The 21,967-nt window shown below is 60.1% G+C and overlaps 5 protein-coding genes across 5 annotated transcripts; all 5 read right to left on the bottom strand.

The window, feature by feature from the left end:
* Positions 1-2,343: 2,343 nt before the first annotated feature.
* LMXM_14_0550 (hypothetical protein, unknown function) lies at positions 2,344-3,717 on the bottom strand (the record flags this gene model as incomplete). The annotated part of the gene is made up of 1 exon (XM_003873377.1): positions 2,344-3,717. One exon carries the CDS (start codon positions 3,715-3,717, stop codon positions 2,344-2,346), a length of 1,374 nt encoding a protein of 457 aa, XP_003873426.1.
* Positions 3,718-6,829: 3,112 nt separating this feature from the next.
* Positions 6,830-8,299, bottom strand: LMXM_14_0560 (hypothetical protein, unknown function; the record flags this gene model as incomplete). The annotated part of the gene is made up of 1 exon (XM_003873378.1): positions 6,830-8,299. The coding sequence occupies one exon, from the start codon at positions 8,297-8,299 to the stop codon at positions 6,830-6,832; it is 1,470 nt and encodes a 489-aa protein (XP_003873427.1).
* Positions 8,300-10,993: 2,694 nt separating this feature from the next.
* On the bottom strand, positions 10,994-14,515 carry LMXM_14_0570 (conserved hypothetical protein; the record flags this gene model as incomplete). The annotated part of the gene is made up of 1 exon (XM_003873379.1): positions 10,994-14,515. One exon carries the CDS (start codon positions 14,513-14,515, stop codon positions 10,994-10,996), a length of 3,522 nt encoding a protein of 1,173 aa, XP_003873428.1.
* Positions 14,516-15,723: 1,208 nt separating this feature from the next.
* Positions 15,724-16,104, bottom strand: LMXM_14_0580 (conserved hypothetical protein; the record flags this gene model as incomplete). The annotated part of the gene is made up of 1 exon (XM_003873380.1): positions 15,724-16,104. One exon carries the CDS (start codon positions 16,102-16,104, stop codon positions 15,724-15,726), a length of 381 nt encoding a protein of 126 aa, XP_003873429.1.
* A 605-nt stretch (positions 16,105-16,709) lies between these two features.
* LMXM_14_0590 (conserved hypothetical protein) lies at positions 16,710-21,362 on the bottom strand (the record flags this gene model as incomplete). The annotated part of the gene is made up of 1 exon (XM_003873381.1): positions 16,710-21,362. One exon carries the CDS (start codon positions 21,360-21,362, stop codon positions 16,710-16,712), a length of 4,653 nt encoding a protein of 1,550 aa, XP_003873430.1.
* Between the last annotated feature and the right edge of the window lie 605 nt (positions 21,363-21,967).

Below are 21,967 nucleotides of genomic sequence, written 5' to 3' on the forward strand. Positions count from 1 at the left end.
TTCCTTCAAGGTGTCACTTCACCATGAAAAGCTCCATGAAAATATACGCATACACAGCCACACCTCATCTGCCGCCGCAGCGGCGCGGCTACATCCGCGTCGTCTAGGACGAGCCGTCCTGCCGTCGAATCGGGCCCACGCGTCTAACGAGCTTTTCTCGTTTTTCCCCGCCCTTTCTTCGGTTACGTCATGGGCGATCGGGGCCAGATGGACCCGGGTGGGCCCCACGCATCGAGCGAGGCGGGCAGTATCCAGGGTCCTGCTCGAGGGGAAAAGCGGTGGCCTCTGTCATGGATAGCAGGGGGGGTCGTCCAGGTGGATGTCGCATGAGCTCAGGGAGGATGCTGGAAAGCCCCAGGGAAGGGTCCTCTGGAGGACCCAATGGTGCAACTCGAGGGAGCTCTCTTCATGCCTCCGACATCTGTGCTTCATCAGCTCACCCGGTCAGACGTAGGGGATGCCGGATGTTGTGCGCGCATGCACTTTGGGGCTGATTGGGATGGGATTCCTTCGCGCCCTTCGCCGTCCCATCACTCCTGCTCTCCGCACCTCTGCATTCTTTCTTTCAGTGTTATACACCATGCCAGCTGTCCTTGACAGCACGTGCGCACAGTGCTCGCTGTCTACATCTGCCATTCGCGTACCGGAGCAAGGGACAGGAAACGACAGAGAGACATTCGTCATTGCACATCGAGGGTGGAGGATAAGGAGCGGGGGGAGAGCCGAGGGGCCTCGCATCACCGTCGCAGACGCAGGAAGAGAGGCGTGCGCTGCGTGCGCGTGTGTGTATGCGTCCGCGTTCATGTGGGGTGGGTAGGTGGGTGGTGGGCGGGACACATCCAGGCATCACACGCACACGCGGGAGGGGAGGGGAAGAACACAAACGAAAAAAAAAGATGATCGTGCTTACACGATCGAGTTCCTCGGAAGAGAAAACGAAAGTTGGGAAAAGCAGCAGCAGCAGCAGCGAGGTCCAAGTGCGTACATGTGCATGGATGCCTACGTTGCAGGATGTATCCTCGCAGGTAACAGGAAGAGGCGAAAGCAGCGTGCGTGTGAGACGAGGTTCGGCGTCGTGTAGTCGGCGACACACTTCTGGCTCATTGGCGCGGTGCCCCTTCGTGAACATACACACGCACACGCACACGCACGCAAGGCCAAACTCTATGTCACGCGTTCCATCAAAGTAATGTGCACATCCATACCCCTCCCCACCAAAAAAAAAGGTGAGGGAGAAGATTTCCCTGCAAGAAAGGAATAGCGATGCCTGGACATTGCCCAAGTGTCGGGGGGCTCACATGCACGCGCACCCATCCATGCATCGCCTTCACCACTCCGACATCCTCAGCCGTGAAAGAAAAAGAAACCGAAGAGGAGAGGGAGCGGGTGCATTGGGTTCCACAGAGGCAAGAGAGAAAACAACAAAGACGCTCCCGTTACACTCATACACATGAGGGGACATGACCAGCTAACACGGGACAGACATCGAACACGCGTCAAGCAGTCAAGAGGAGGCCACCCAGAATGATCATCACAACAACAAAATGAGAGTCGACATCCAACATATATATTCAACGCGTGTCCGTTGCGTAAGGGGCACCAACACACGAGGTGAAAGGGAAACAAAAAATAACGAATAACAAAGGAAACCAACAATGCCATCGCCCAGAAGGTGCCAGCGTGTGCGTGCGTGTGATGGAGATGAGAGGGAAGGGGAGGGCAGGTAGTCGTACAAGCTAAGAACACCGAAATCCATCATCCGATGCCAACGTAAGCACACACAGACACACAGACAGACTCATACTTCGAAGGCGAGGTGGCGTGTACAGCGCCAAGTGGTAGCGCGCTTGAAAAAAAAAGAATCCCTTTGTTCATGTTGCGGCTGCTGACACTGCTGGTGGTGCAGGGATCCGTAACGCATGCCGCCCGAAAAGATGAGGCAAGAAAGGCTGGCGCACACACCCACCCACACACACACTTGCGCACCTGCGCAGGGATGCACGCGAAAGAGCAGCGCACGTGCCTGTTTCTTTCGAGAGGTCCAACGTTGATCGAGTTTTTCGGTTTCAGGTCGCTGGTGCTACCGATGCGGCGCCACCGTGTGTGACGGTCGCCGTGGACACCAAGGCCTCGCTTGGTGCATCCAAAACTGGACCTGTGACTCAGACGAGGTGGCCATTTGCCGGCAGACCCCCGGCAACTACTATCCCGGGGTGGGGCGCGAGTGGCTGTAGATCTGCAACCCCGTTCCTGCGGACATTCGACTCATTCTTTGACTTGCCCACTGCTGCTCCCATGGGAAGAGATGGACTTCTGCCGCTTCTTGTCGACTCGGCTGCCATTTTAGCCGCCGCCATCGCCGTTGCTTCTGCCTCGCGACCTATTTCGCGAACCGCTGCATTCCTCTGAGCTGCTCAGTTCGTCGAGAATGGCACATGCACTCTTTTCGCGGTACTGCGATACGAGGTCCACAGTAAGCAGCTGAAGCTCGCGCACCCGTGTTGCTGGTCGACCGATGCTGTAGGGTCCTGCAACAACAACGAAGAGAAAGAGAAGCAGCAGCAGCAGGGTATCGACGCCGCCGGCGATGTAGACAGTGATGACCTTGTAGAAAGGCTGCTGTGACCTCGTCGTGTTCGTGATGGCGTTCTGCGGGTTTTCGCCAAAAATGGGCGTTGCACTCGACGCGCTGAGGTTGGTGGCGGTCTCGAGCAGTGTGTAGGTGGTCACGAGATCGACAAAGCGCCATTCTCCGTACGCGTCCATGGCGAGATTGATGAGAGAGGTGCTGCTGAAGAGCGGCGTGCTGCAGTTACTGTTGGCGTCCAGGTAAGACTGTGAGAAGTTCGTGTAGAAGCCGTTCACGCTCGTCGCGCCGTTCCAGAAGAGCGTCCGCGGGATGACTTGGGCCATGGTGGTGCGCAGATCTTGGCTCTCGACGCGCCAGAAGAGCGGGCAGCAGAGCTTGTTCGCGGCTGGACAGTCCGCTGGAGGGGCGGCAGCCAGAAGGGACTTGAAGCATGTTGTTCCGTCGACGTTACCCAAATTATTGTCGATGCACTCGTGGAAGCCGCCGCCAACAGCGCGCACGTTCGACTTTGCAGAGGAGAGGAACCCGTTGAGCATGGCTACAAGGGCACTGTTCATGTCCGCGGAGAAGACGTAGGGGTACGTGGTGAGGCCGGTAAGGTGAGACTCACCCGTCACCGCGCTGCCGGAGTACATGGTGTAGTTGTAGGTGCTGCCAGCGCGTAGAAGAAAGAGGTCACGCGACGGCAGCAGCGCTGCGGCATGCAGGACACCTGGGAGGTTCAACGACGGCGAGAAGGAGGAGGAAGAGATGCACACGACAGCGGCTAGAAGCAGTGCGAGAAACGCGCAGGGCCGCTGCTGTATGGTGCAGCGCGCGCAAGGCGCCATTCGATCGCTGGCAGCTACTTCGCGGTTCACACGACTACGCACAAAATCACCGGCAAACAACGGAAAATAAGTATTGTTTTGTTGTTGTTCGGGATGAACACAAAAGTGCACACGCGCCACTGTTGCCTGTGCCTCTTCCACGCTCGGCCCCCTTCCGCTGCACACAGACACACACAGGGGAAAGGCGAGGAGCGAGAGAATAAAGGCGGGGGGGGGGTGACTTGGAGAAACAGAGGGAGAGGGGGTGGGTTCGAGAGGCACCTGAGCACCGAGAGGAGGTGATTCACGTGTGCGCATGTGAGTTTGGCTGTGCGTCTGGGAAAGAGGTGCGGGTGCGGGTACGGGCCTTGTTGACGCGCACCGTGACGTCGACGCGCAGGCGGACGAGGAGCTTGTACAGGGGAACGCAAGAGGGAGGGAGTGGGAGGGGGTGGAGGAGAGAGAGGGAGAGAGAGACACGGCAACCGAGCAAGATAGACAGAAGTCGAGGATCAGTGAGTGGATGATGGGTGAAGGGAGGCAGCCATTCCTTCACGTGTGTGCTGGTACGAGGATGCACAAGGACAGCTGCCAAGCCGTCTGTGATGGGAGGAACCGTGCTCACAAGTGTTTTGCTGCCACTGACCGGATTGCGTGTGTGCTCGTGGAAGTAAGCGCGAATGGGGGTCGTACAACGCAGTGCGTTGCTCTGCCACTTTCGATGTCTCTCTGTCCGTGAATTTCAGACGCGTGGGGGAGGGGGTGGGGGAGAGAAAAGGAGTGCGACGATATGCTGTTCAGGTGCGTCCTTCAAACCCATCCTCCTCATAATACGCACAGGGTGATGAAGTAGATGTATATATATATATATATACGTGCGTGTAAAGTGAGAGAGCGATGCGGTGAGCTGGTGGGTGCGGTAAAGATGCAACACAGAGTAGAAAAAAACCGTGAGACAGATGAGGGAGAAGGGGAGACGGAGAAGTCGATTGCACAGAGTGATGCGACCGAGCGGTGCAGTTGTGCGCTCTGGTGAGCGCTGGGATGCGGGGATCCTTTGGAAGGGGAGTGCCATAGGACACTCAGAGAAGTTCGTTCATGCCCCCCCTCCCCCTCTGCCACCACCACCAAAGCTTTCCGCTGCTGCCTCTCCTCTCGCTCTCTCTCTACCTCACACATACATACAGTGTGCGTGCGATAGTGTGTTTGTGAGGAGAGAGAGGCTGCTCCATCCCCATCGAGGCAACAGTGTATGAACACCGACATCCGGAAAAAGCCGTCCTGTCCACAGCATCGACGGTGCGTGGGTGGTGGTGGCTGCGCAGAGTGTCTGTGCACACGCTATTTTATACGTGTATTATCAAGGAATAATAAAGGAGGCGAAGCGAGCGCACAGAGAGCGAATCACACTGTCAGCGAAGCCGGAGAAGCAAGCCAAGAAAAAAAAAGGCGATGATCGAGACCGCATATTGGGGAGAGGATAAGCACCGCCACACGCAGCATGGCACAGAGACACGGACAAAGTGTGTGTGTGTAGAACGTGTGGTGGTGGCAGAGTAGTGGCAGAGAGAAAGAGATGGCGAAACAGAAGATAAAACATAGCGACTTGAGTTTATATTGGCGGTGGACGCGCACGCGTCACGCACCCCCCAGTCCTTCCTCTCTCTCTCTCCCCCCTCGCGCGCGCTCTCTCTCTGCGTGTGCTTGTTCCGTGGGACATCTTCAACCGATACTGTCAAGCGAACTCATCCACATATGTGTCACCATCAAGCGCTCGCGAGCGAGAAGGGGGGGGGAGGGAGAGAGCAACGGTACGTAGGTGTAAAGTGATTGGCGGCAAGAATGAATTTTCGCAGGCGGACACCGACCTCCCCAGCAGATACGCACGGAGGCGTCACCCAGGCACATGCTCACACAGCCGCAGGCCGCTCGATCGCACGCTCCTTCTACCTGTCTGAGAGAACACAACACAAACAGCAGCGAGGGCGGGGGGGGGGCACTAACGAAAGGAAACATGACGAAATCAACACGACGGCCACGGTGATGGAAAGTGCACACACAGACACACAGACATATCCACCCACCCACCCATCCACAGTCACACACGCCGATGGAATGATGATGAAGACATCCAATACACCGGAAGAGGGGGAGGGGGAGGGGCATACCGTTCCACGTGGCAGCAGAAAGGGAGAGAATCAAAAGGAAAAAAATCTATGTACAACTGTGGTGAGGTAGGGATACATGGCTGAGGGAGAGAAACAAACAAAGTCCCTTCCGGTGCATGCATGCATGTGTGTGTGTGTGTCTGCCACCTCGTCGATGCTCTCCGTCAGTACCCACAGCCCCCCCCCCCCCCACACACACAGCCAAGAGCACTCACGCAAAAAAACCCACTTTCAAGTACGCTTAGTCTCACGGGACGAAGATCACGAGCTATAGGTAGAACCAGAGCTTGAGAGAGTACCCAGACGAGGACAGGGAGCAGAGAGAAAACACAACAACAGATGAGACACACGACCCGTTGTGCACATGGCGGCGGATGCCGTTTGGGTTGTGATGGTGACGGAGGCGTTTTTTTTTTTGTTTCTTTGGTTGCCGCACGCACATCATGAAAGGTACACATGAGGGGGAGGGGGAGGGGGAGGGGGGTAGAGAAAAGGCCGCTTGTGCCTGCGTGTGAGGAGGTGAGAAAACAACAAAAACGACACGGTGGAGAGTACGCTGCAAAAAAGACGAAACAGCTGAGAGGATGCATGTGTCTTTGTGCGTGCGTACGTGTGTCCGAGGCGGGTCTGGCGACGGGCGAAGGGGAGGACAGGAGAGAGGAGATGGAGAAAAAAGGCCCTCCCTCCCTTCACACGCGAACACACGCGGACGGAGATATGCACACGGACGCACGCCCTCCCCCCAAAAAAGCAGCGTACAAGGATGTGCAGGTGACGTGTTAGGGGCGGGTGGGGGGTGAGGAGTGTGGGATGGAAAAAAAGAAAAAAAACGAAGGGCGAGCGCAGGACAGAGAAGAAGGGGAGGGGGAGGGGGGAGAGCACGCACACCAACGGAGCGGGCACACTACTTCCAGGCAAAAAAAAACAAAGGAACGGAATGGCGTGTGCGTGTGTGTGTGTGTGTGTGTGTGTGCGGGACAACAAATATGCGCATCGATAGCACTCACAAGAAACAAAAAAGGCAGTCATAACAAAGGAGGGAGGGGAAGGGGGGAGGGGAGGATGGGAGACGTGGCAATGATAGTCGTCTTGCACGCTTGACCACAGCGCAGACACCCACACACCCACGAAAGCAGCTAGCAGCGAACTGGGTGCATGCAAGGAAAGACAACAAATCTGGAGAGGGAGGGAGGGGAGGGTGCCCGACCACGACCTCTCCACCCCCTTCTGTCATCCACTTGTGGGGATTCAAGGAAACTTGTCTAGACGCCAAAGGTCTGTCGCCCAATGAGCGGGTTCTGGAAGCTCTGCGGAGACTGCCGTGATGCTGCCGATTTCATGGAGCCTGTACTTGAGGCGCGTTTCAATATCGAATTCGCCGGTGGGTTATTGACCATCGACGCCGCGGTGGTGACAGGGCTGCTTTTCCGACTGCAGGTGCTGTCCGGCCAGAATGAAGGACGTCGATGCACCGCATCCGTTCTACTGCGCGCAGCTATAAAGCTGCCACGGGTCTGCGGCTGCGACTGAATGCCTTGGCTCGAGAGCGCCGCCGCGGCACAGGCGTGCTGCTGCTGCTGCTGATGCGGCTCAGCGGAAAGCACGTGGAGCTGGGCGGATTTGGGGCTGATGCTGTGTGAGGAGGCGCAGCGCTGGGTCACAGGACTCAGAGTCACCGTTGACGAGGCGACAACGCTGCCCTGTGGCGTCCGAGCGAGCGAGCTGACCGAGCGCTGATTTCGACGCCGCTTTGCTGCGAGCTTCTCCTCGGCTCTCGCCGTTCGAGCCTGCACGTCTTCGATTTTGGCACACAACTCCGCTTCCTCCTTCAAGGCCGGCTTGTACCCACACAGGTACATGAGGAGGAGAGAAATGAAGAGAATGACGAGAAGACCCGCTGACACGACGATCGGGACCAGCAGCGGGATATCGCCGAACTTATGTACCGCCGCCCACGCCGGGGCGGAAGTGGTGTCCAGCAGTGCGAGCTGGGCGGCTGCCTTGCCGGTCGGGGTGTCGACGCGGTGCTCGACGTAGGTCAAGAAGGGCATGTAGCGACGTGTGTAGCGCCATTCACCGTTGGCGTCTACCGCAAGCGTAGAGTTGGCGCCGTAGATGCAGGAGCATTCCGGCCACGGCCTGAAGGATGAACAGCTCCGGTATTGGGCACGGTACTTGTCGGAGAAGTTCGTGTAGAAGCCGTTGACCGCCTTCGTGCCATCCCAGAAGATGAGTCGGGGGTCGATCTGATCTGACGGCAAGCGGTCTGGCAGCGACGCTGGATAGCGCCAGTACTGAACGCAGCAGAGCGGGTTGTCGGCGACGCAGTCGCCGGCGATGCCCGCGTGCAGCAGTGTCTTGAAGCAACCCGAGAGGGTGTAGGTGGTGTTCCAATCGTTCTGCGGCAAGGATAAGAAGTTGCAGCGGTCAAAGCCATGCTCTTCCGCACCAGTGCCGAAGTTCGCCATGACGGAGCTGCTGATGAGGTTCTTGATGAAGATGTTCATGTCCTCGGTGAAGGCGTAGAGAAAGCTACATGACGCATTTGGCAGTAGGCGATCAATGTCGACGACGGGGTCGCTTTTCGCCTCATAGGTGAACTTTCCGCCTCTGCGCTGCGCCAGCAGGTACGCCGGCGAGGCGTCCACCACCACCGCGGTGAATGCGGACACGGACAAGAGCAGGGTGAGGAGAGCCTGCACGGCGTGGAACGGTTCCGCGACGGCGAACATTATATATTTTTTCTGTTGTGAGCCTACAGAAGAGGGCGGTATTGGTCAGGTGGAGGGAGGGGTGGGGATGGGAATGGGGGAGGAGTCTAAGAGGAGCGCCGTATCTCTTTTAGTTTTCTGCGGGAGGAGGGAAGGGGGGGGGGCACAATCAAAAGGGTGGCAAAAACAAATGGTGAGGGGCGGGTTGGGTGGCGATGGGACTCGAAAATCACGCGTTTTCGTCTTCATTGATCGCGCGCGCCTAGAGCATCTGGCATGTTTGTGTGGGTTTCTGTGGTGGTGGGGGAGGGGAAGGGGAGGGAGGGGAGGAGGGTGGATAGGGAGCAATCACAGAGCCTGATGTTCATCACAGCGACCGTGCAAGCCACGCGCCTTGCATTCCTCCATAAACAGAAAGAAGAAGGGCAACAGATACTGAGGGCTCCCAGCAGCGGCACATGATGGACATGTTAAGGCTGTTCTTCGTTTTCTCGTTGTCCCTGAGTGGGGGGGGGAGTAGTAGCAGTGCCGACTGCAGAAGGGTAACGCTTGCTCACAGACGCAACGACCCATTCATGCCTCACAGATGAATCGAATACCCAACACAGCGCCGTGCATCGCGCGTCTCCGCAGGCACACTTCGCTGAGGGAACACGCTCTGCTTGGTGTCAGCGGCGTCCCTCCCTTCCCCCGGGAGCAAGCTATGAGCCCGCAGATACTATCACTTGAAAAACGACGCTAACTACGTCCTCTGTTGCGAAGAGAGGCGAGCAAAGACGAGTGAGGACGCAGGGGGTGCGTGTGTGCGTGCTCAAGAGGGGGCCGCACCCTCCCTGCCTTTCTTCAGTATGTCGCCAAGACCCTTGCCAAGGATGTCGACGTTTCCCTCGCCACACACTTCTTCACGCAGTGGACCTCTTTCATCGCGCTCGCGAGCACGACACGACGCCAGTGCGCACTCCAGCTGCACCTGTCGCTGCAGAGCCGCATCTCCGAGTCGCAGAAGTGGCTGCACCACGCGCGCATCGACCGCTGCAAGCCGCTCGCGTTCTTGCTGGAGGGCATCGGCCAGCATCTTCACCTGCCACTCCAGCTGCTGCACGTACCGCCTCGTATGGGGGTCCATAGGTAGCGCTTGAGCTGGCGGACACGCTGTAGATGACGGCTCCGGCAGACCCCTTCTACCGTCAGGTTTCGCTACCTCGTCCTCTGAGTTGAACTTGCTCTTGAACTGCGTGGGTGTGGTAGTGGTGTCCGCGGGGACACGCATGTGCGATTCGCCGGGCGCCTTTTCAGCCGAGTTCGCATTTTCCTCTACCGGGGAAGGATTCTGGATCGATGTTGGCGAGTGGAAGGGTACCGAGGCACGCTCCAATGGGGCTCTACCCAGATTTGCGTCCTCGGACCCTTGGAGAACGTTGTGTGACCGGTTCAGTAAGGCTCTTGCTTCGCGCTGACGACGCTGCTGCAAGATGGCTTCCGCATGCGCGCGGTACGGGGTACTGAGGTAGTTGTGCAGCGTCGCAAGCTTCTCCTCAAGCTCATCAACTGTGAGTGACGCGCCGCTTCTGACTGGGGTCCCCTTCGACGTCATCCCACGACTTGCGGGTGAGGAATCCACCTGGCAGAGCCCAGAGAAGACGCAACGGGGCGCAGGTGGCGAAACAGACGGCGAGAGAGACCGAGAGCGGTGGTGTGATGATGGTAACGTGCTGGACAGAAGCGAGCGATCAGGAGGGAAGACGGGGAGGGAGGCGCGCGCCCACCTCACTATCTAAATAGAGATGCAGAGAACCTGCTCTCTTCTCCTTGCTTTGGCGACGTATCACACAGAGTGTCGAGGTGGGTGGGTGGGTGGGTGGGGGTGGGTTAGAGGGGTGGAGGGCCCTGGCACATTTTCGTTGGCCTGGCGACATGTGAGCGAGTGCATGATAAAGGGAGACACGTGCGGAGGAAGACGAAGAGTTGGTCCGGTGGTGGTGGGGGAGGATCGGGAGTAGAGCAGTGAGCGGTTCGTCGGGCGTCGTGTTGGAAGCTCATCGCCCACATACACATACACACACACACACGCAAACAGATGGGAGGAACATCGATGCACGGCCGTGTCAGCCCTCCCCCCTCCCCGCCTCGTTTTCTTCTCTTCAGCCTTCATTTCGTCGGTCTCCCACGCATGCACACGTGATCGACATCCCACCGACACCGCCACGCACGAGCGCGCTCCTCGCTCCCTTCGTGTTATGCTCGTGGAACACCGCACGTGGGAGGGGGAGGGGGAGGGGAGCTTTTCCTCGTTTGTTCGGAGGTGCGTCACGTCTTCCACCGCTCTTATCGACAGACAAGGGAGGGAGGAGGGGGACGGTTTTAGTTCGCTTTACAGTGCATAAAAGGGAGAGGGAAGGGAGGGGGGAGGCACAAGGGTCGCGGTGTGAGTAGCAAGTGGCGGCCAAGTAGCGAGGGGCAGGGGAGGGGGCAGCAGGAGAGGCAGAGGCCACGCACACGCGATCGCTTGCACGTGCACCCGCACCCGCACCCGCACCCGCACCCGCACCCATCCACCTCTTGCTCTCTACCCGTGGCACTGCCCCTATATCTCTTTCCATAGGTTATTCGCGTCATCGAGAGTTAGGATACCAAAGAAAACTCGAAAGGGAACAAAACCCGCATCGTGCACCAACACGGCTACCGCCTTCTGCGCCATTACGCGGATCCTGAGGCTTAGTGCTTGTCCTCTGATGCGGACAGCGCGCGGCTGTGGTACTTGCGCTTGTACCCTTGTGCCTTGCTGCAGTCGAAGAACTTGATTTTCTCTGTGTCCTCGAGGTATTGACGCACGAGGTGCAATCCGGCTACGCTGTAGTCCATGCGACTGACGCTCTCGTCCAGGCCCTCGGAGATGCGTCGGCGAAGCACGGCGAGACGACGAGCACCTTGGACTTCAGAGACTTCGCCGCGGACGGCGGCGGCGCGCAACCCCTGAGTGGACCCCGACTCTGCGGGCATCATGACAAGCGCGAGAACCATCTTCGACGCCATCTCGTAGTTGAGCACGGCCTTCTCCGTCAGCATCGATTCCAGCGCCGTCAGTAGCGCATCGACGTGTATGCTGGTGAGCGACAGCAGGGTGTGGCGCAGCTCGCTCGGGCGGATCGTCTCGATGGTGGACCAGAGAAACTCCCACTCCGACATATTCAGCAGCATCGGGTGACGCGGCGTCGTATCGTCGCCGCACTGCTTGCGCTGCTGCTCAACGTTCACAATGTCTAGCGCCTCCATTAGCCGCTCCGCCGCCTCCGCCGTTGTGGCCGTCTGCTGGCCCGCAATGCCCACCTCAGCGACCCCGGTGCCATTCACGTCCGCCCCGTCGAGCTTCTGCAGCGCCGCACGCTTGGCGGTTTCCTCGTCCATCGCCTCCTGCGCCATGCGCTCCTCCTCTTCGTGAGGGAAGACGATGTCTTGCGTGCGCAGGAAGCAGCGGATGCACCGGTCAGCGCCGGCCGTCGCGACGCACGTGCCGTTGGCGGTGACGGACACTGCCCAGAGACCGCGCTGGTGCTGGCGGAAGAGCTGGATCATCGTCCAGTTGTCGCCGTCCCACTGCTTCACAGACCCGTCCATGGACACAGTAAAGACGTAGTGCGTATCCTCGAGGAACTCCACCTGCGTGATGTAGTCGTCGTGGGCGTGTATGGCGCGGTGGCAGTCACCAAAGTCGGTACCCCAGAAGCGCAACGACTTGTCCATGCCGACCGAGGCTACCAGTGTGCCATCCGTGGAGAAGGAGAGCGACGTCGGCGGCAGCTTGTGGCCAAAGAGGGAGAGGTACGGCTTCATGGTGTCGGCAAAGAAGAGCTGGACGTTGTTGTTCTGCAGACCCACCCCGAAGAAGCGCCCATCCGGGCTGAAGGCGGCGCACAGCGGCACCTCCGTCAGCTCGATCTCCTGCTCCTGCAGAAGGGTGGCACCGCTGCCTCCGGCCCCGGCGGACATTGCATTGTCATCATCACGATCTGCTCCAGTCATCCGGGCCTTCTTGGCAGCGCCACGGGTACCCGCGCTCTGGGCATTTTTCTTGTCCTCGGTGAGCCCGATAGACCACAAAAGTAGCCGACGATCCGCGCCGAGCGTGACGAAGCCAGCGCCGTCCGGCTTCCGCACGGTGTGCTTCACCCCGCCAACGTGGATGGCAGGCTCACGGAAAAGCACAACCGACGACGCCACGTCGAGCAGCAGCACCGACCCGTCCTGCTGGCCGACGCAGCAGAGCAAGGAGGAGATGGCGGACATGCAGGTCGCGTCCTCGACGTCCACGCTGCCCACGTTGTTCAGCGCGCCCTTGAAGTCCACGCGTGCCAGGTTTGCCTCCTTGGCGTCGTAGAAGTCGTGATGGTCCAGGTGGTCGGTCTCCAGAAGGGTCTCCTTCACCGTCAGCGACCACATCATCACCTTCTCCCTGCTTATCGACAGTAGTGCTGTGTCGGTGTCGACGAATGCCAGCTCGCGAATGTCGCTGTGATGCCCCTTCCAGTCGAAGGTGTGACGCGGCCGTAGGTCCGTCAGAGTCAGCACCGACGCTCCCTCGCGGTCGCTCGTCGTCAGCGTTGTCGTGAAGGTCTCCATCGTGTTGCTGCTGTACGTGACGGCGATGTGCAGCGTATCGGCCTCGCTGAGCTGCTCGCGGGACGTCGGTGGCACGAAGCACACACTGCGGATCTTCTGCGGGAGGAAGAAAGCGCGCAGTGAGACGACTTCCTCTGCACCTGTTGCCGCCACGACGGTGGCGGCGCTCGCGGTGGTGCCTCCGTTCGACGGCGCCGCATCGTCCTCGTCGCCGTCTTGAGCACCGTCGTCCTCGGCTACAGTGTCGCCCATCTTGCTCTTCTTACGGCTTGTCTTCTTCTTATCCGTCTTGCGCCCAGAACTCGCGCTCGCCTCCTCGTCCACCACCTCAGCGCCGTCGGCTGGCGTTCCAGCCTCCGTTGCCGCCGCAGCGGGGCCACGTCGTCGCTTGCGCTTGCGGTACAGCTTCCTCTTCACATCCTCGGCCGTCAGCACATGGAACACCTCCACGGTGCGACTTGTGCACCCCACCATAAACGCGCCGTCGTGCGAGAAGTTGAGTGCCGTGATAGGCTTGTGATACTTGCGTGACACCGTGCCATGGTCAAGAATCGCGCCATCCTCCAGCTGCGTCTCGTTGGCGGCGCCGCTCTGCTCTGCTGCGGCCAGCGATGCCGACGCCAGCAGCGGTTCTGTGTTGTACACCTTCAGGTAGTTCTCTCGCAGGCCGCAGTAGAGGCGGCGACCCTGCGAGTCCGCTACCATGGCGGTAACCTGGGTGTCAGAGGCGATGACGGTGTGGAGGCATTGGCGCAGGGTGAGGTCCCAGGTCTTGACCAGGCCATCTGCTGATCCACTCAGCAGCAGAGTGCGGCCGCAAGCGGTGCCGCTAACGCTGCCAGAACTGCCGCCCATATCACCAACGGCACCGGTTCTCATAGACGAGGACGGCACTATCGCCAGCCCTACCACGCCACCGCGGTGGCCGCGCAGACGGAACGACGCCTCTTGGCTTACGAGGTCCCAGACCGTGATGTCGGTGTCTTGTCCTGCCGAGCACAGCGTCGAGCGGGATGAGTCGACGGCAACAGCCAGCACTTGCGTGTCCACGCGGTGGCCCAGCGCGTAAAAGCGGCACACCGGCAGGCCGTAGTTGTTGGCCGCACTGCAGGAGAATACCGCCACGTATCCGTTCGAGTACCCGACAAACAGCATCCAGCCCGCACTGTACTGATGCGTCGCGGCACCGCTGCCACTGTGCGCGTCTGCGCCGACACCAAACTTGCTGCCACGTTGGTTCGCCTCCATGGGCACGACGTGCAGGGTGGTGACCTCGACCGGCATCTTGGCCTCGGCAGGGATGAGAGTGTGTAGCAGCTCTCCACTGCGCACCGAGTAGACACGGACGGCCTCGAGGGACGGCACAAAGACTGCCGCTGCCGACGTGGCGATCACGGGAGCAAGGGCCGTACGACCACTGGTGGCATGTTCCCCACGTCCGTAGGGCGACCCACCGCGACTGCCACGGCCAAGGGAGCCGGTGCGCGGGCGGGCGCTGCTGCCGGCTGCGGCGGTGTAGCGAGACGGCACCACAGCGGCATCCATCGCGAGAGAGGCATTGCTCACTACAGCGCCGCCTTGTGGTCCGACGACGTAGCGCAAGTACGTCTTCTCCACCATTGCTGCCTGTCGACTAGCGTTCAGGTGAGCAGAGGCGGAGTATCAAAGGAGAGGGGCCTTCGTCGCAGTGGCGAGGGTGCGGGTGCGGGATGTGTTGCCGCCACGCACCACTGTTAAGCGAGCGCACTCTCTCCTCCTGTCCTTTGGCCGCCAACGAGCGAAGAAGGACCGCTGCTGCCGCAAGCGCAGAAAAAAAATCAAAAGATGGAGAAATGCACGCCGTCCACGGCTCGGGTACGCTGCCCGTGAGAGAGAGAGGAGCAAGCTGAGGGAGGGGAGGGGAGGGTGGGGGTAGGGGTGGGTTCAAGACGTGCTGAGCTGCCGACACTGCGCGCGTAGGCGGATCAAGCGCAGATGCCTTGTACGCATGCTTGTGTGTGTGTGTTATGGGAGAGGAGGAAGGGGGAAGGGCCGGCATTCGAACGGCTCCGCACCACACCTTGCAGCTTTAAATGGCAGGCGCTCCGGCAGATCGACTGTCAGAGCGTCAAGCCACACGACTCACATACAAAGAGATGCACCTGCACAACTCCTTGTATGCACGGCCAGAGGAACGGCACAGAGGCAGCAGTGGGCAATGTCTTTTCAACAACAACGGAGAGGAGAGGAGGGGGCATGTGCGCACGCGACAACGCTGCTTTCTTATTACTCGACACGGAAACCTGATGTAGCGAACCAACCTACTCGATACACACAGAGAGAGGGGAGTGCACCATGCGTTGTCGGCGAGGATCGCGCCTGCACACATGTTCTCTCAGACAACGCCTTCTCTGCTTAGCGTGTGCGCGCCGGTGAAGCACACATACACATGCTCAAGGGAGACACACACAAACAGCCGCCATGTGCGACACCGCCGACTGCTGCTGCTTCCCTCCTCCGGTATTCACAAGGTGACCAATCCGCACCAGAAAATGGCGCGAAGATCATCAGACAACAAGCACTGCTCTGTGGCTGCAGAGATGGAGAGGAGGAGAAGTGTTGAAAGACACACACACACACACACAAAGGGAGAGTGCGAGAGGAAGGATGGGCCACACGCACGAGAGCAGAGCGAGCCGTGCGGCATCTCTCCTTCAGCATCCGTTGCTGTCTCTCCATCACTGTCCTTCGGAGACACACACGCACACTAGAGAGAGGAGACGACAAGAGGCAACGGCAGCCATCACCATACTACGAACGTGGTTTGGACTCCCGCACATACACGCGCGCTAGATGATCCCGCCGAGCTGGTTCTCCAGCATCCAGTGACCCTTTTCAAACATGATCCCCCGCACTCGAGAGCTCGTCTGGCGCGAGGTGACCTCGAGCTCGTAGCGCACCTTGCGGCGGTAGTAGTCCTTGTCTGTCACCACTAGCGTCTTGTAGCCCTCCTTTAAAAGGCGGCGATAGAGCTGGCACGCTTGCTCGGCGGTCGGCTCTATGGGCGGCAGGTACTGACTCGACTCGATGCGCTGCTGCTCCAGCTCCATGCGCCGACGGTTGGCGCGGGTGTAGTCCGGAGGCCCCTCCTTCCACCACTTTCCACCGGCGCCAAGGAGAAAAGGCGTGCGGCAAAGCTGAAGTCGTACAGGCGAAGTGCAGAGGAGCATGGTCCATGCGTCGTCAACACGAGGCGTATACACTGTTGCAGTGCTGGTGTGGTAAGCAGGGAGGAGGGGGGGGGGAATTCGATGCCGGAATCTGTGCCGGAGCGCGAAACACGCGTCCGTATGTGCTTGTGCGTGTGCGCGCTGACACCTACAAGGGAGATGTTCTGTGTGTGCCGGGGGGTTTGAGCAGGATGCGCTGTAACCCCTCCGATGAGGCAGAAGAGAGCAACAACGGAGAGGGCAGGGGGTGTAGGAACGATGCTTCTGTGTGTGCGTGTGTGTGTGTGTCGGAGGGAGGGGAGGACATGGCGTGCAGCGCGTTGGTCGTACTCGCTGGCGAGCAGTGACCCGGGGCCATCGACGTTGCAGTCGCCGACATCAAGGCAGTCCACGCAGTTGACCGCACTTACGTATACGCACACGCACACACAAGGAGGAGAAGAGCATTGCGCTCCGCGTGCCGTGTCTGCTCCATCACCTGGGTCTTTTGGTGTGCTTCTTCTGTTCAATGACCCGTGTTGGTCGGGACAGTCGCAAGCCGGTGTATCCATCAAAGAGGGGACGGTGCGTGGGGGAGAGGGAAAGAACGGAGGCGCCGTCGTACTTCAATACTGCTGCACATCATCCGACCACGTTACCACGGGCGTGCGAAGGCGACGTGGCGGGACGGAAGTTGTGCTGGCCACATGAGTCGCGACATGTGTAAGCACAGGTGGGCCAGCGTGCGTCGCCAACCTCTCCTTCGCTGTAGAGGGGACAGGGGGCGCGGTGGCAAGAGGAACACCTCTGCTCTCGCTGTCCGCACGGTTGCACTTTATTGCGGCAGCCGTGCAAATTGCTTCTACACCTGCAGCCGACGCGCTCTCCCCTGCAGATGGTCGTCGGCGCGCTGCAGTGTCGCAGTGGGTGTCTCTGTGTTTCAGGAGCGAGACTTTCCTTCTTGGAGAGCCGTGATGGACGAGTGCGCCACCATCTTCTCCCGGTAAGCGCCAGCATATTGCAGCAGTGCTTGGGGGTGATACAAGCTGGTGCGGGGGCGCGATACGGGCAAAGCCGGCATCGATCCTGCGGTGGTTCAGGGGAAGCTCGTTCAGACATCGGCGCGTTGATGTACGCGCCGGTGCCGAAGGTGGCGTCTCGCATAGCGAGATAGACAGGACCGGAACCGCCGAACGGGCAGCAGCAGCAGCAGCGGGAGGGCACATCGAGACAGGCGCCCTCGCCGCAGGTTTATCGGGGCACGCTTGCCAAGGCGCACGACGCGGCCGCACCATGAGCGATGGTGAGCGGAGCGGCGCTAACAGTGGCATCTGCGGCTCCTGTTGACGCCTCTGGCAAGATGGAGGACTGTGGGAGGCGTCGGCTTTGGCGCGTGGGCTTCTCTCTGAACGGCGGTCTTGCGCCTCCCTGTCGACCTCTTCCACGTCTCCGCAGAGCAGAAACATTCGATGTGCCCACGCCTCGTCTGCAGTCGGTGTAAGGGGAGAACAGTCGACCTTGACAGATGCCGCACGGCCGCGCGGACCTCTCTGATGCCACTGGGGGGCATATCCAAGGCGTCTGTTGTGGTGTCGACAATCGTGCTGCTGCCTTTCTTGCGGTTCCTCTTGCCGGGGCAACGCTTTCCAGGCTCCTGCGGCGGCCTTCTCGTGGAGGAGGCTACGCAGCACACACTCGGGCACTAGAACTGTGCTCCACCGCATCTGCCACTCCTCCTGCTCCAGCTCCCACACTTGGCTCAAGTGCAGGCGTCCTCGCGCTTCTTGGCTCTGCAGTAGGATCAGACCGCCAATGTGTGTGCAACGAGCATAGGTGTACTGACGCATGCGATGCTCAGCGCCACAGAGTGTGCTTCGAGCAGACTCCTCGTCCTCCTGAAGACGCGCTGCTTTCGAGGAGGCTAGCGCAGGCAGAGCGTGCCGCGTCGACAAGGATACATCCACGTGAGCGGCGGCGGCGGCGGCAGGTGATGGCGGTTGCTCATCCTCGTGAAGCTGCACTGTATCTACGTGAAGCGCACTAGAGCCACCGAACCGTCGCCGTGCCTCCGCCCTCACGCTATGTGACCGCGCGTGGCTAGCGAGACGCTGCCGAGCAGCCACGTCGCCATCGTCACACGTGCGCCACGCGAGTCCTCCGGTGAGGCCAACGAGCGAAAGCATCTCTGACAGGGCGTTACGTGTCAGCAGTTCGCGAAGATGGGATTCGAGCTCGATGAGAGGCACCGCTACGGCAGGATCAAGAGCACTCTGCTCTGGATCCTCCCTCACTTGTGGCGCTGGCGCCTGTGTCACGGGTGGCTGGCCGATCGTGCCGTCATTTGCCTCCGCGAACTCTTCGATGCTGTAGTCTAACCACGAGCTTTGGAGAGAGGTGCTGGGCAGTGGATCTGTGGACGCCAGAGGGTCATCACCACCCGTGCGTGGCTTCCCCTGCTGCTGTTGCACGAGCGGCACTCCAGAGCCGCCCTCACGCGACCCACTTTCCTCCTTCGCAGTGTCGCAGCTCCAGCTCAGCAGGATGCACTCGTCGTCGTCCTCCGCGGCAGCACTATCATCGCGAGAGATACGTAAAAGCCGGCACGTGTTGCAGCCGGTAGTGTCACCAGCACCACGGGAGGTTGTCGTGGTGTGCCCGCGAGAGTCGTGTGCCTCAGGGAAAGGTAGATGAGTCGTTGACGGCGCCTGAAGTCTAGCGCGAGCCTGGGCGGCAACGGTGGCGGCGCGAGCACGATTGAATGAGTTGACGACGGTCGACACCGCCTCCTTTACAGCGGCGCCGCACTCCCTCCCCGTGCTATTCCCATCCTGCAGAGCCCCGGCAGACAAACACGAGGCTACGTGACGTATATGTAGGGCCGTGCCCCAGTCCCGTACATGCAGCACGTTTCGTCGACTGGAGTAGTACAGCGTTCCTTTCCACGCCAGTGGTGGGCAGGAGGTGGCGGCACCGACGCCCTCGTCAACATCGACGAGGGCCAGCGACAGCCAAAGCGCCAAGAGGAGGCAGCGACCGAGCGAGCCAAGTGCAGGACCCTCGGACGCTTGACCACTGCAGCCGGCGTCATCACTGTAGCATCGCACGGCCGTGTCGACCACACCCCTCCACGGGTCATTATCGTGTGGAGCCGCTGCACCCGCCGCCCCGATTTCGCCGCATGACTTGGCGGGGCAGCGAGAGTGGTACCGTTGGGCGAGCCGCCATACACGATAGAGGCGACCGAAGACGGCGTCAAAGTCGAGTGCGTACCAGGAGAGGAAGGCCGCGACAACGGGGGCATGTGCCGCGCGTGCTGCCGGCGGTGCTGAGCTCAGTGCTAGGGGCCTTGTTGGGAAACTTTTTGAGAGAGGTGGCACGCCGGCCCCACGTACAGACAGCCCATTGCGTTGCCACTTGGGTGGAGGCGAACCGAGGTGCAGCCGACACGTCACCACTCCGTGCGCCTCCGGCTCGAGAATAAGAGCGTGCGCGGTGGCGGAGCGACAGGGCGGCTTGCGCGAGCCGTCAGCTGGGCCGATGGCGGCACTCATCAAGCGCTCAAGCACACACACGAGCACTGCCTCTGCCTTGGGCAGCTCCGGCAGCGCGGCGGCGATGGAGGCTACAGAGGGCGGTGCTGCAACTGGTGTCGATGCTGTGGTTCGGTATCGCATCCAGCAAGACGGCCGCAGCTGTGCAAAGCCGCCCTTCTTTCGTGCCGGACACGCCGTACTATCAGCGCCGGAGCACAGGCCGGGAGAGCAGCACCGGCTCGAGTCGACATCAGCGCGGAATAGGAGGTGCGTCTCTGCAGAGGACGCACCTCCTGCCCTCCACCGCAGCATCGACGGCAGCAACTCCAGGGCGGCCTCCAGGACGCGAAAAGTCAGCCACTGCGAGACGAGGTGCAGCCAGGGTCCAAGAGAGAACATCGAGTGGCACGCGCTTAGCTCTGCCAGCCAGTCGGGTGTGGATACGATGGCGTGGATCTCAGTCGACAGCCCTAGCGAGGGCCGGCATTCTAACGACGATGCGCTTCGGAGCCCAAGAAACGTGAACCACTGAAAGAGCAGGCGCTGCGGCCCATTCGTCTCGTCGGAGAGCAGAACCGGGAGTGGGTTGGAGGTGGACCGTCGTGTTGCACATGCGCGCACATCGCCGAGCACCGCGAGAAGGGCGCACAGACGTGTGGACTTGGGCGTCACAGAGCCGGCCGGCTGCCCACCAAACAAGACTGTGGTCGCTCTCTCTGCGTAGTGCTGCAGGCGGCCCCAAACGATGAAGTCATCGTCGTGATCGCCCTCGGCAAAGCAGGGCGCCGACGCGAGCCTCGAACCCGCTAGGAGACTTTCTGGTGGTGTGACCATCGCCGTCCAGTGCGCCCACAATGCGTCATACGGCACGGAGCAGGAAGCGCTGCGCTCCACGTAACACCACTGCATAGGCGTGCCAGCGCCGACCTCGTTGTCGGAACCCGAAAATGCGGGGCGGGTCAGAGTGAGCCCTATTGCCAGGGCCGGGACTTGTGACAGTGGCAGGAAAACCTTTACAAGCCAGGTCAGGGCGCACGCCGTGCTGGCTACCGAGGATGCCGTGGACAGTGAAAGCCAGTTGCTGCTTCCATGGCCTTCATCCACTCCCCCGTCTTCAGTGACACCGGCGCCGGTGTGTGCGCAGACGGCGACAGCGAGGGCTCCTGTTACAGACGGCGATGAACAAAGACCGCTGTCGATCATGTTTGAATTGCCTGCGCCGTCATGGAGTACCACATCGAAAAGGATGCAGCGTAGCCGTATACACCGCGCGAATACTGGTGCGTTGGCGAGAAGCGGCCCAGCAGCCAATGGATGCCGCAATACAGTGCCGTCTCTTGACGTTGAGCCGCAGAAGAGCCCACACAGCTCGGCGGGGTCAATCTGGAGCAGAGAGCTGCAACAGCACGCGGGGGCATATTGTCTGCTGCACCGACTGCAGAACGCCTCTTGGTCGCCGTCCACGGTACCACCACTCGCACACGTCGCGTCTGCAGTGGCCACCACTGATGTGTGGTCGTGTCGCGACAGCGCCAGGGCCAGATCCAGCACGTTCCAGGCTGTGGCTGACGCGTCCTTTATCGGATAGGAGAGGTTTACCTGGTCGTGTGCGAAGAGGCGAGAACACGGGGAGCAAGAGACAAGGCATTCACGTAGCGGTGGCGGCAGTGGTGCCACTCGCGGCGGTGCCCATTCATCGCTCCTCCGCTCGCATGCGTGGCAGGTAGCGGCGTGGTAGGTAGCCATGCGAGCTATGTGAGATGTCTAGACTTCAAAAACGAAAAATGCAGGCAAGCCGTACAGGGGTGGCCTAGGGAGTCTACACGTGGCTGGGGCGTGTGGTGAGCAGCTTCTTCGACTTCGTGGAATGCATACGTGGCTATCACGCCGGCATTTTCGCTTGTCTGGGTGATGCACATGCGTGCGAGAGAAATGGGAGCATTGAATTCGCGCATCGTGGAGAGTCAGCCAGAGGGACCGGTTAGAGAGAAAGCAAGATTGTCTACGCTCTTGTTGGTCGATGCGCGCACATCCTAGAACAGGCATCCGCTCTCCGTCAACCCCACACAAGCGCGGTCTCGTTTGCTTTGTTTTGCTGTCCCTAGCCATTTCTACGATGGGGATGATCCCATCAGACGCAGCTGCTTCACACCCCGAGAGGTCAACGCGTGCGCGGTTGTCGACAAGGTCAGTCACCCGCTCCCGATCTCGCCCTCCTCATGTCCGCGACTTGCGCTTTTCTTTCTTTGCCTCGTTGCCTGCAATGTTTGTGGATTGGTTATGCTGTTCGTGAGTCGACGCTGTCAGCCGCGCGCGCGCGCATGTGGGTTCGTGTGAGAGGTTGGGGGAGC

Source organism: Leishmania mexicana, chromosome 14 (assembly GCF_000234665.1).
Source record: "Leishmania mexicana MHOM/GT/2001/U1103 complete genome, chromosome 14".
In the NCBI taxonomy this organism is placed as follows: Eukaryota; Euglenozoa; class Kinetoplastea; order Trypanosomatida; family Trypanosomatidae; genus Leishmania; species Leishmania mexicana.